General features: G+C 42.2%; 1 protein-coding gene and 1 pseudogene across 3 annotated transcripts in view; one reads left to right on the top strand and one right to left on the bottom strand.

Annotated features, from left to right (window-relative positions):
- Axdnd1 (axonemal dynein light chain domain containing 1) overlaps positions 1 to 13,888 on the top strand; it is a 90,762-nt gene that overhangs the window by 42,389 nt on the left and 34,485 nt on the right. For all 3 annotated transcript variants that reach the window (XM_030243577.1, NM_001346967.1, XM_030243584.1), the window contains 3 exons: positions 331 to 406; positions 2,067 to 2,301; positions 12,971 to 13,172. In XM_030243577.1, the coding sequence (XP_030099437.1) occupies positions 331 to 406; positions 2,067 to 2,301; positions 12,971 to 13,172 (513 nt within the window). The remainder of the gene's footprint in view (positions 1 to 330; positions 407 to 2,066; positions 2,302 to 12,970; positions 13,173 to 13,888) is intronic.
- Gm2000 (predicted gene 2000) lies at positions 12,304 to 12,748 on the bottom strand (annotated as a pseudogene).

Raw genomic sequence — 13,888 nt, 5'->3', positions numbered from 1 at the left:
TTGAACTCTGGACCTTCGGAAGAGCAGTCGGGTGCTCTTACCCACTGAGCCATCTCACCAGCCCACTCAGCAGGAATTCTTATGAACACCTCAGTCTTGGTTTCTCAAAATAGGAGCTCACGCTTTAAAGAGCCACTCTGAGGGCTTCAAGCCCTGTAACTTGGTTAGTTAGAATCAGACACTTGCCATGGAAGGCCCACGAGGAGAGAGGCCCGGCATGGAGGCCATGCTGAAAGGTACAAAGGTCCTGCTGCTGTTCACGTGCGAACTTGGGGGTCTTCTCTGTGTATACCTCATTCTGAGACCTTTCTTGCTCTTTTCATCTTCCAGTGGAAAAGATGTTATAATCCCTAGTAAGAGAAGCCCATTCGCCGTAGCCCTTAATGACTTCAAGGAGTATGAAAAGGTAAGACTTTCTCAAGTCTGTCTGGCCGTCCATTGCTGGCAGAGCGTGCCAGCGCCGGCACTCACCCACAGCCGAGCCACACGCCATCCTTTAAATACGGTGTAAGGTTGATGAACGACAGAAAATAAAGAAACAGCCTGTGAAATACGGTTAGACATTTTTCAGTTCTGTTTCCGGTTTGTAGACTAAATGAACTTAGGCTGTGTGGTGAGTGTGCCTCTGATCCTTAATAAGTATCCCATTACAAGTATCATTTCTGCTCCCCTTGAAGATAGCTTTTGTGTAAAGGACAAATGGGACTTTAAAAATTAATTACTTTTTATAAAGCATGGGAAAATACACATAGCATAAAGCTTTGCCTTTTAACCACTAAAGTGTCTAGGTCAGTGGCATGGCACGTAGTCACACCGCTACATGTGCCAGCCTTCAAACTGAAGTGCTCCTATTAAACAGTAGCTCCTGGTGTTTGCTTTCCCTCAGCCCCTGGCAAGCCTAATTCTACTCTCTGTGAATTTGATGATTCTAGTACTTGCCCATTCATGAATGGCTAATCTCCCTCAGCATACTGCCTTCAAGGTTCATTCATGTCTCAGCCTTGACTCCCCTTTTAAAGCCAAGCTATATTTTATTGTGTATGTCACACAATAAAATATGTGTATATAACAGTTTATGTGTATATTATAGTTCCACACATTATTAGGATGATTTTTTTAAAGTTTCAAGCTTTGAAAATATATTGTATTAATTAAGTCACCATTATGATGGCCAGGGATATGTTATAGTACCACTGAGCCTGACACAGTCAAGGCTCTGATTCAAGCCTCAGTAACACACACACATACACACACACACACACACACACACACACACACACACACTACTGTTAGGCTATAGTAGTGGGACAGAGGAAGTGTATAATGACATTGAATTCATGTAAGAAGAAGTATCAAATTCATGACCAAATGGAATCTCATACAGAGCTCGGGAAATGACTTGTATGTGTGTGCTTTTAAGATTAGGACTTGAGTAGCCCTTTCTGATCTTGAACTCACGATGGCCAAGAACACACTGGCGTTCCTCCCACCACTCTTGCCTTCTGGCACTGGGATTATAGATGCTTACCACTTCCTCTTCTTTTGGAATGACTTGATTGTAATCATCTTAGGACTGGCGATGTCTACCTTTCTATAGACAGGAGATTTTAGGGATTTAGTTGGCAGTTTTGACATGTATAGATAAAACAGAAAAGTGCTTTACTAGGAACAATAGTAATTCTTACTTAGTTTATTAAATACTCTGTCAGGATGAACATACAGTCCACACACCATCTTATTCTTCCTGACAGCTCAGGATGGAGGTTTAATGATTTCCACCTCCCACATTCCAAAGCTGAAGCTTAGGAAGGGAGTAAGTGCATTACTATCAGCAGTGAGCGCCAGAGTAAGCACTTGCCTGTCTCTAACCCCAAACTCTTACAAGAAGTGCACTGACAATGACAATAACCCATGAGCCTCCAGAATACCAGAGAGTCACGGAGGACGGACGCTCGAGGCAAACTCGGATTGATGATGATGGTGATATCTAGTGATGTATTAAATCTAATGATATCAATTCTTTTTAAATATAATAATAATACTATTCTCTCTACTTCACGTTCTAGATGCTGGAGGAGGAGAAAGAGAAGTTTACAGGGGATTTTCTTTTGTCCAGATATGATGCTCTCAAAGTGATTAAACGCTTACAGGAAAACTGGACAGATATCGGGTTTGGGATACTGAGTCGCCATAAAAGTATGGATGGGTTGTTGCCACCAGAGCACGAGTACATGGAAGATATTGTAAAAATCATAAGCAAGCTCTACAGAGAATATGAAATAAGAATAAACGGTGACAATGGTAAGCAAAACAAAGAAAATGAAATTTCTTGGCAATGCCAAGAATCTTAACAGTAATCACAATGTTGAATGCCGTTAAGATTCAAAGAGTTCATTAGAAATGACAGTCGGAAACTTAAGTATGAACTGTCACAGTTTTATCAAGCAGATAAAGCATCGAGCATCATTTTTTTCTGAGATATAGTTTAATATGTAACATGATCCACATGTCCAAAGTGTGACTTCAAAACACACAGGCTTGTGCACCGATCACCAGTTGAGTTTACAGAATGTATTACACTTCACTAAGAGTCCTGCGTCCTGGATCTCTCACTTCCTACCCTTCCCCCCTTATCCCTACCCTATTCCTAGATCCACTTCCTGTCCCATACAGTTCCATTTGGGCTTCTCATAGGAATGAGAAATGTGTCTTACACCCTTTCAAGCTTCTTTACATAGCATCATTAAGTTTCTATCTGTATTTACAACCTGTGCCCACCCCTTATTCCGAGGTAGGGTATCTCTATGTGGCCCTGGTTGTCCTGAGATCACTATATACACCAGACTGATATTGAATCCTTGTCGCCATCTTCTCCTCTTCCTCCTCTGCCTCCTCCTCCTCCTTCTCTTTTTAAAGATATGACTTAGCATCAAACTTGTTGTCTTCATGCCTCAGCCCCCCAAGTGCTGGGCTTACAGTCACTTGCCACCATGGCTAGCCTTCCATCACTTTTATGACCAGATAGGTTGTATGAATATACCTGATTTTGTATATATTTTCAACTGTAGAATGACATTTGGGTTTGTCCCTCTTTTTTGTCTTTATTTCTCTTGGAGGAAACTCTTGGCTATTTGACTCTGCTTAGCTTTCTGAAGACTGCCACTGTTTCTGAGGTAGACACAATTTTATATCCTGTGGAGCAATTATGAGGCTCTGACATTTCTGCTTCCCTCATACCACTGTGACCATCTCACCATGACAGTGGATGTGAAATACTGTTTCATCGTGATCTCGATTGGTATGCTCCTGACAATGAAGGGTACCCAAATTGTTATGAGTCTTCTTGGCCATCTGTCTGCCTTCTATGGGAAAGTACCCTTTCAGATTGCTTGCTTGCCTATGTGACCATGTGTGCACGTGTGTGTGTGTGTGTGTGTGTGTGTATGCATGCGAGTGTGTTGTCCTTTTACTATTAAGTACAAGAGTTCTTTTATTCTAGGCACAAATCACTTTTCAGGCACATGAGTTGCAAACATTTTCTCCCATTCTGTTGCCTCTTCAAGTTTTGGTTGGTTTTGCTTGGATGCATGTCTGTGCAGAGGTTAGACATCAGATCCCCTGAAACAGGTGTTACAGATGGCTATCAGTTGTTATATGGGAGTTGAACCTGGGTCCTCTGGAGCCACTGAGCTTTCTCACCAATCCAAGCCCCATATTTCTTTGTTGAGTCATTTTGTAACACATCCCCAGCATGTATGTTACAAAGCCAGGTATGGTGATGTGTGCTTTTAATCCCAATGCCGGGATCTTCCAGGACCCAAGGGCTCGTTGGCCAGTCTGTCTAACCAACTGGTGAGCTCCAGACTCAGTAGAAGACCCCATCTAAACTGTGTATGGGGAGAGCACTTGAGGACGGTGCCTAGTGTTGACCCCTGGCCTTTACTTACACTTAAACACAAGCAGACACCACACCATCCATGCACACATCACATATGCACATTCATGTGCATCTGCAGATAGAGAATGGATAAAACCAAGTGCCAGATGACCTGCTGCAGACTTCTAGTGGGCTTCTCTGGACCCACCTATGGTCAAATGACACAGAGACTTAATAACAACAAAGTCTGGCTAGTACTCAGCTCTCTGCCAGTACAGCAACCAACAGCTGCATATACAGAGACAGTCTTCACACAGTGCACAAAAAGGTGACCTCAACATAGACTTCTCCCAAAGGTTTACTATTAATTTTCTATGAAATTATTTCAGGATATTAAAGAGGATATAATTCTTTAAAACTCATTCTGTGAGGCCACTCTTACTGATGTGCAAAGCAGGAAACAAACAATTTTAAAAGCTATATGTTCATATCCTTAATAAACATAGTTGTAAAAATCCTCACCTGAGTACTGCCAATACAAATAGCACATTAAAAATAGTTTTATTTTTAATATCTTGACAGCAGTTTCCCCTCCTCTCCTCTCCTCTCCTCTCCTCTCCTCTCCTCTCCTCTCCTCTCCTCTCCTCTCCTCTCCTCTCCTCTCTGCTCCTCCCAACCACTTCTCCTATCCATCCACTCCTCCTGTTTCTCTTCAGAAAAGGGCAGGCATTTCATGGATATCAACCAGCCATAGGACAGCAAGTTGCAGGAAGACTAGGCACCTCCTCTTCAGTAAGGCTAGATAAGTGAATACCCAGTAGGAGGGAAAAGGTCCCCAAACCAGGCAACAGAGTCAGAGACAGCACCTGCTCCTACTGTTAGGAGTCCCACAGGAAGAGCAAGCTACACAACTGTAACATATGCTTAGATGGCTTAGGTCAGCCCCATGAAGGCTCCCTGGTGGAAGGTTCAGTTTCTTTAGCTCCCGAGGGCCCAAGTTTGTTGAATCTGTGTTTTTTGTTTTTTGTTTCTTTGTTTTTTTGTGTGTTGTTTTTGACCCTTCTGGTTCCTACAACCCTTCTTCCCCTTCTTCAGCAGGATTCCCCAGGCTCCACCTACTGTTTGGCTGGTCTCTGCATCTGTCTCTATCAGTTGCTGAGTGAAGCCTCTCTGATGACAATTGCAGTAGGGCGCACCTGTGATGGTTTGAATATGCTTGGCCCAGGGAGTGGCACTATTAGGAGGTGTGGTCTTGTTGAAGTAGATGTGGCCTTGTTGAAAGAAGTGTATCACTGTGGAGGTGGGCAATGAGACCGTATTCCTAACCATGAGAGCACCAGTCTTCTCCTAGCAGCCTTCAGATGAAGATACAGAACTCTCAGTTCCTCCTGTGCCATTCCTGCCTGAACGTTGCCATGCTCCTGCCTTGATAATAATGGACTGAACCTCTGAACCTCTAAGCCAGCTCCAGTTAAACATTGTCCTTATAAGAGTTGCCTTGATCTGGTGTCTGTTCACAGCAGTAAAACCCTAAGACGGCACCCATCTATGAGTATAGCAGAATATCATTAGGAATCATGTCATTGACTTTTTTCCAGTTGTGTTTGGTTCTGTACTAAGTGTCTTGGTTCTCCAGCCTCTAGTGTATGGCCCTTCAGGCAATGTCAGGAGTGGGCTCCCTCTCAGGACATGGGTCTCAAGTTGGACCAGTCATTGCTTGGCCACTCCCCTAATATCTGTGCCACCTTTACCCCAGCACATCTTGTAGGCAGGGTAAATTGTAGGTTGAAACTTTTATGGTTTGGTTAGTGCCACTGGAAGTCTTGCCTGGTTACAGGATGGCTGGTTCCCCCTCTGTATCCCTACTGCTAGGAGTCTTAGCTAGGGATACCTTCATAGATTCCATGGCACTAGGTTTCTAGCTCTTCCCAGAGATGCCTCCTAATCCCAGCTGTCTCTCCAAGTACTCTCTCCCTCTGCCCTCCCCATACCTGATCTCTCCTGTTTCCACCCCTTCCCCATCCACCTGGAATTTCTATTCTATTTCCCCTTCATAGTGAGAATCATGCATCCCTCCCTTGTTCTCTCCTTGTTACCTAGCTTCTCTGGGTCTGTGGATTGTAGTATGGTTACAGTTAATATCTACTTATAAGTGAGTACATACCATGTTTGTTTTTCTGAGTCTGGGTTACCTCACATGGGATGATCTTTTCTAGTTCCATCCATTTGCCAGCAAATTTCTAGATGTCATTGTTTTTAATAGCTGTGTAATACTCCACTGTGTAAATGTACCATATTTTCTTTATGTCTTCATCAGTTGAGGGACATCTATGTTGTTTCCAGTTTCTGTGTATTACAAATAAAGCTGCTATGAATATAGTTGAGCAAGTGTTCTTGTGGGATGGTAAAGCATCCTTGGGATATATGCCCAGAAGTGGTAGAGCTGGGTCTTGAGGTAGATTAATCCAAAATTTCTAAAAATTTTCCATAGTGATTTCTAAAGTGGCTGTATAAGTTTGCACTCCCACCAGCAATGGAAAAGTGTTCCCCTTGCTCCACATCCTCACCAGCATGAGTTGTCACTTGTGTTTTTGATCTTAGCCATTATGACAGATATAAGATGGACTCTCAGAGTCATTTTGATTTGAATTTCTATGATGGCTAAGGATGTTGAGCATTTTAAATGTTTCTCAGCTGTTTGAGATTCTTCTTTCAAAAATTCTCTGCTTAGATCTGTATTCTATTTTTAATTGGGTTTTTTGGTTTGTTGATGTCTAGTTTCTTGTGTTCTTTATATATTTTGGATATCATCAAAATATATGTCAGATGTGGAGTTGGTGAACATCTTTTCTATTCTGTAGGTTGCCATTTTGTCCTTTTGACAGTGTCTTTTGCCTCACAGAAGCTTTTCAGTTTCATGAGGTTCCATTTATTAATTGTTGATCTTAGTGCCTACATGACTGGTGCTCTGCTCAGGAAGTTGTTATGTGCCAATGCATTCAAGGCTACTCCCCACTTTCAGACTCATTGACACAGGACTCAAGTCTCTAGTCCTTTGGAAAAGGGAGATAGAAATTTGAGCCCAGAGATTGAAGATTAGCCTGGGCTACTTATAGGAATGACTTACCATGATCAAGTACAATTCATCCCAAGCAAAGTTGGCTCAACATGCACAAATAAATATACCACATCAACAGAATGGAGGGCAAAAGCTTGTGATCATCTCAGTATATGCAGAAAAGGCACTTGATAAATCCAATACCCCATGCCTCATAAAAACAGAAGGTATATACTTAAATAATAGAGGCTATATAATAAAGCCAACCATTGTTATTTTTAACAAAATCTCAAATGTTTGATTTTACCAATAAAGACTCAGGAGCCAGATGCTGGGGTAAGAGCCTGCTAGCTCAGAGAGGTAGAAAAAGCACCCAGCTGACTTTCCTCTTCAGCCAACATCCCAAAAGCAAGTTCTTCTTCTCCACACCATCTCAAAAATATTCCAAACTGAATGTCCCTCCCATCTACTTCCTGTGTGTCTCTGTATCTGTCCTCCTAACACCCTCTCACCCTCTATGTTTTTTTTCTATGTTCACTCCCTGTAAGCTGGTAGCTTACTCTACTTCTTAACCTATGGTTGACTTTATTTAATCCTGTTAACAATTTTCAAACAGAAAGCTCTTGGATTAAAGGTATGTGCTAGGGCTGAGCCACACCACAACTAGAAACAGGGTTTTCCAATAAACAACACAACCTCAGGTTCAGTGTGATCAAATGTCCTGCAGCAAACCATTAATATTATATTGAGTGGAGGAACAGCTGAGGTTTCTCTAAGACCTGTAACAAACAGTGATGCTCACTTCCACCCAAAATAATGCTGGAAGGCCTAGCTAGAGAATTAAATAAGAGAAGGAAATACGTACATTTAGGTTAGAAAGGGAGGAACTCAATTGTCACTGGTTGCAGGTGACATGAGCTATCTTAGTTAGGGTTTCCATTGCTGTGAACAGGCACCATGACCAAGGCAACTCTTACAAAGGACATTTAATGGGGGCTGGCTTACAGGTTCAGAAGTTCAGTCCATTATCAAGGCAGGAGCATGGCAATGTCTAGGTCAGCATGGCACTGGAAGAGCTGAGAGTTCTATATCTTCTTTTGAAGGCAAACAGAAGACTGGCTCCCACATGGCTAGGAGGAGGGTCTGAAAGCCCATGCCCACAGTGACACACTTCATCTAACAAGGCCGTACCTATTCCAACAAGGCAACACTTCCTAACAGTGCCACTTCCAGGGCCAAGTGTATTCAAACCACCACATGCCTTTATATAGAGAGCACCCCAAGGACTCTACCACAAAACTAATAGAGCTAATAAATTCAACAGCTTCAGGACACAAGAGCAGAATAAAAATCATTAACACTGCTGCAGCTCAATACTGAATCAGAACAGTAATTCCATTCCTAGGTGCTATAAAAAGTAAGAAAAAAATTACTTGTGAGTACATTTAGCCAGAAATGAAAGATCAAAATTGAAAACCATAGGATTTTGATGAAGGAAATTAAAGAGGACATAAAGAAATGGAGACACATCCCATGTTCATGGATAAGAAGAATTAAATAATTAAAAAGGATGTAAAGAAATAGAAATGCAGCCCATATTCATGGATGAGAAGAGTCAATTTTTTTTAAAATCCATGTTATTCAGTGAGTCAATATGTGAAAATATTAATAACATCATTTAAAGAAGTACAAGAAAACAACCCTAGAATGTATATGGAACAACACATGTAACTGGAACAGCAACAACAAAATAAAACCCTAAATAAACACTGTAGTCCCAAGCAAAACCTTCGAAGTAGGAGTCATTATACTACCTGAAATCAAAATATAGTACAAAATTATAGTCATTTAAGTTAAGATACATAAACACAATATAAGACCACAGCCCAGGAATCAGAGTGGTAAAGGACACAAGCAGATCTCCACAACTTTTTTCTCTTGAAAGTGAGACCCTGTCTATTAGACAACTCTTCATCTCCCTCTCTCCCTAGCTCCACAGCCACAATGATACCCTGTTGCCAGGAATCTTACTGCCCTTGATAACTTAAGGCAGTGGTGCTCAACTTTCCTAATGCTGCAACCCTTTAATCCAGTTGCTCATGTTGTAGTGACCCCCAACCATAAAACTATTTCAGTGCTACTTCATGACTGTGATTTTGCTAGTTATGAATTATAATATAAATCTCTGTGTTTTCTGATGATCTTAGGAGACCCATGTGAAAGGGTCGGCCAGACCCCAAGGGGTCATGACTCACAGGTTGAGAACCACTGCCTTAAGGTATGGTGGAAGATAGCTCAATGTATGTGTGTGTGTGTGTGTGTGTGTGTGTGTGTGTGTGTGTATTTCCCTTTGTGCATGATCCTTTAAAAAGTTCATCCATGCTGCAGAATGCACTGGGACTTTCTTCCTAAGATTGAATAATAGGGTATGGGTTCACTTCTCTCTACTCACTTAGGGGAAGACATCAAGGTCACTTGGCTATTGTGAACAATTCCTCCATGGACATGAATACCCAAATGTTTTTGTTTTTGTTTTTGTTTTCAGTATGTACCTAGATATGTGACTGCTTGCTTCAATCACATGGCAGTTCAATTTTTCACTTCAAGAAATTGCCTGCCACATTGCTAGGGCAAGGCCCCCACCAAACCATACTCTTGCTAATACCAGCCATTTTCTGTCTTTTTAAAAGTAGTTATTGTGTACTGGTTAGTTTTTTTTGTTAACTTGACACAAGCTGTAGTCATCTGGGAAGAGGGAGGAGGCTCAGTTGAGGAATTGCCTTCATCAGATTGCCTGGTTGGCATGTCTGTGTGTGGAGACCTCTCTCCTCCTCTTCTTCCTCCTCCTTCCCCCCTCCTCCTCACCCCTCCTCCTCCTCCTCTTCTCCTCCCTCCTTTCGTTCTTTTCTTTTCTTTTTTTTTAAGACACCATCTCTTTATTAAGTAGGCTTGGCTGTCCTAAAAATCAATATGTGAACCAGGCTGGCTTTAAACTTAGAGATCCTCTTACAGGGATAAAATGTGTGTGTCACCATATCTAGTGGTTGTTATTTTTTTATGACTTTAGTCTGTGAAGGATTAGTAACTAGCCTTTCCCTTTTATATATTTGGAAAAAGACCTTCCTTGTTGTGTGGCTACTTCCTGTGTTTATGTGTCCTCCTTTTCTATTTCCCTTCTTTAGTATTTCTTTTTTTTTAAGATTTTATTTATTAATTTTATGTATATAAGTACACTGTAGCTGTCTTCAGACACACAAGAAGAGGACATCGGGTCCCATTACAGATGTTTGTGAGACACCATGTGGTTGCTGGGAATTGAACTCAGGACCTCTGGAAGAGCAGTCAGTGCTCTTAACCACTGAGCCATCTCTCCAGCCCTAGTATTTCTTGTAGTAGTGATTGCTGCAGATTTCTCTTAGTTGATTTTTTTTTTTTTTTTTTTTGAGCTGGAATTTTACTCTGTAGTCCTGGCTGGCCTGGGACTTGCCAGGTGGCCTCTAACTGAGAGCTTCTCCCTCCCCAATGTGGGGACTGGAAGTGTATGCCTGCCATATTTTGCTTTTCTTCTTTTTAAATGTCCTTTGAGTACAGGAATCATGATCTGGCAGAGGCCTGCTTTGGGCTTTCTCTAACCTGCTGTTAGACACACACAGTTCTTCATTTCAATTTATTGCTTTTTTTTTAAATCTTTTTTTTGTAATTTAATTTAAATTTATTTTTTACACTCCATTTCCCACCCCCCATCCACCCTCCATCCGATCCACATCCCACACCTCCTCCCATCCTCTCTCCACATGGATGCTCCCACCCTCCACCCCACCTGACATCTAAATTCCCTGGGGCCTCCAGTTTGAGGGTTAGGTTCGTCAAATCTGAATGAACACAGACTGGGAAGTCCTCTACTATATGTGTGTTGGGGGCCTCATATCAGCTGGTGTATGCTGTCTGTTTGTTGGTCCAGTGTTTGAATGATCTCAGGGGTTCAGATTAAGATTAATTCTTAATTAATTAGTTAATTAATTAAGAATCTCCCGTCTCCTCAGCTTCTTTCAGTATTCCCTAATTCAACAACAGGGACCAGCTGCTTCTGTTCATTGTTTGGGTGTAAATATCTGTATCTGACTCTTTCAGCTGCTTGTTGGATCTTTCAGGGAGCAGTCATGATAGACCCCTTTTCGTGAGCACTCCATAGCCTCAGTAATAGTGTCAGGCCCTGGGACCTCCTCTTGAGCTGGATCCCATTTTGGGCCTGTCACTGGACTTTCTTTTCTTCAGGCCTCCTCTCCATTTCCATCCCTGTAATTCTTTCAGACAAAAACAATTATGGGTCAGAGATGTGACTGTGGGATGGCAACCCCATCCCTCACTTGATATCCTGTCTTCCTGCTGGAGGTGGACTCTATAAGTTCTCTCTCCCTACTGTCAGGTGTTTCATCTAAGGTCCCTCCCTTTGAGTCCTGGGGGACTCTCACCTCTCAGGTCTCTGGTACATTCTGGGGGGTTCCCCCAACCTGAGATTGGCTGTTTACATTCTTTCTGTTGGCCATCAGGGCTTCAGTCTTGTTCCCTCACCCAATACCAGATTAGGTTTCCCTCTCCCCTCCATTTCCACCCCACCCCCACCCTCACCCCCATCTACTTTCCCTCCCAGGTCCTTCCCTCCCTCCCCATTTGTGATTACTTTCTTCTCTTTCCCAAGTGGGACCGAGGCGTCCTTACTTTGGCACTTAAGAGTTTCTAATTCTTTACCAAAATTTTCCATTTTATCATTTAATAATATCAGTCTTTTTTATTTCCAGTGCTAGGGATCACAGAACCTTGTACATGCTAGGCAACTGCTCTGCCAACAATCCTCATCCCTGACCCCTAATAACTTCAAATGTTTAATAACTATTAAGATTTAAAACTATGGTAATTGGGCCATATCTATTTCTCCTTTAGGTCTCTCAAAATCACTTCTGTGTTGCTAAACCATTAGATTACATTCCTAAAGCTAGCCCTCAAGGTTTGTTCCCTTATTTGCCCACTTCCTTCTCCTGAGGCTGACTACTAAGGTCCAGCTATCAAAGTATTGAAGTCCAGCAATCAAAAGCCACCTTTGGCTCACCTAATTAACATACCCACTCTAAATCTAACACCCCATTCTAACACTGGCTTTCCCTTTAACCTTTATAAACTGCCATTGTTTTGTGTACCACATCTGTCTCCTATCTATCTAGAGGCAATACTTTGTCATCCCCTCCCACCCCCAACAAATATCCCTCTCCCTCCTTGTTCCTTTTCTCCTTAGTCCTCACCCACTGTCTCCTGTTTTTGTCTCTTTTTTTTTTTTTTTGTTTTTTTTTTGTTTTTTTTTTTTTTTTTTTTTGCCAGTCAGTCTCGCACTTTATTGTCGTTGTCATCTCAGGCCTTGACTGCATACTTGCGCAGAGGATACAGCCGCTCCTTCCGCTGCTGCTTCTTGGTCTTCAGCTTCTCCTCGTGCTTGGTGAGCCGGCGGCGCATGGCTCTAGTCTTCTTGGGTCGCAGGTCTAGGGGCTTGTATTTCTTGCCCTTGTAGAATTTCCTGAGGTTTTCTTTTTGAGTCTGGTTAATAACAGTGAGGACTCGGGCGATAGACTTGCGAACGACTCGTATCTTGGAGAGCTTGGACGCGGCACCGCCTGTCACTTTGGCGACCCGAAGCTGGGACAATTCCACCTTCAGATCGTCCAGTTGTTTCAACAGCTCCTCCTTCTTCTTGCCGCGCAGGTCCCGAGCCTTAATCTTGGCCATTTCGGCGTTGTTCACGGCTGAAGCAGCCTAGTTCGAGACCTGTTTTTGTCTCTTATTCCCTGCCTTTTGTCCCTCTGGGGCACATACATCTTCTTTGTGCTGAAAACTTGATCTTTGGGTGTTTTGAGCATCTCTTGAGGTTCTCTAGTGAATGAGAGACAAGAGAGGATCTGCCCTCGCCTAGATTTTTATACTCTATTGGAATAATGATATCACAAAGAGTTTGTTCTTTTTTTTTTTTTTTTTCCCCATTTTCCTAGGTATCTCTAAAGTTCTTCCAAACTTGGTCATTTCTTTGGACATGTGTGTTTTCAAGTTAGAAAACTTCCTTGATTATTCTCAAGTACCCACTGAAGAGTGGCTTGAAATTGATGAAAAGATTAATGAAATGAAGTTTCATCTGGAAGCGCTGTTGAACATTATTGATTCGGTTCCAGAGGGCATGGACATGGAACCTGGCGCGTAAGTTCCCAGGCCTTTCTCCTTGGGGTGGATGTCTCTGAAGCCCTAATATGATAAATCAGCAATCGGTGTATTGTTGAATGCGGGCAGCTGTAGTTAACTTTAAAACATTTTTTCATTCTTCACAAGAAGAAGCTTTGTATGTTACAGTGAAAAGCCTTCTGTTAACTCTCACGAATTACCAGTGGCTGGTCTGTTTTATTTTTATTTACAGTTTGGAAGCTGAAAGTCTTCAACAGCATGGCACTGACTCTTTTGAGGGTTCATAACAAATGACATCATGGCAGGGATGCATGTGCAAGGGAGGGTATCCCCTGGCAAGTCAGAGGGATCTAGCTCCTTCTTTTCCAGCAACTCTTTCTTATAGGAACTACCCACAATCTCCTGAAAGGACCCCATTCACTTTCTAGTAAGCCTATCCCTTAAAAGTTTCATGGCCATGCAAAAAGCTAAGCTTCCAAAACCTTGAGAGGAAAAACAAACAAACATAGACAAATCATACAACCTATTGAGGCTACATCCCTTCCCCCACCTATCAACCACTGATCAACCACTAATATGCTTTCCATCTCTCTGCATTTCTCCCTTATAAACAGTTCACATGAAAGAAATACTGTCTGCAAAAATAATCACTATCAAATGTAGACCCACTATCAAAATACAGTAGCATTAAAAGAAATCATCTTGTAAGTGCCTCTCTGTGGTGGTTTGAATAT

This window comes from Mus musculus, chromosome 1 (assembly GCF_000001635.26).
Source record: "Mus musculus strain C57BL/6J chromosome 1, GRCm38.p6 C57BL/6J".
Lineage (NCBI taxonomy): Eukaryota > Metazoa > Chordata > Mammalia > Rodentia > Muridae > Mus > Mus musculus.
Note: the sequence above shows the minus strand (reverse complement) of the source record. Positions and strands in the feature narration are given on the sequence as shown.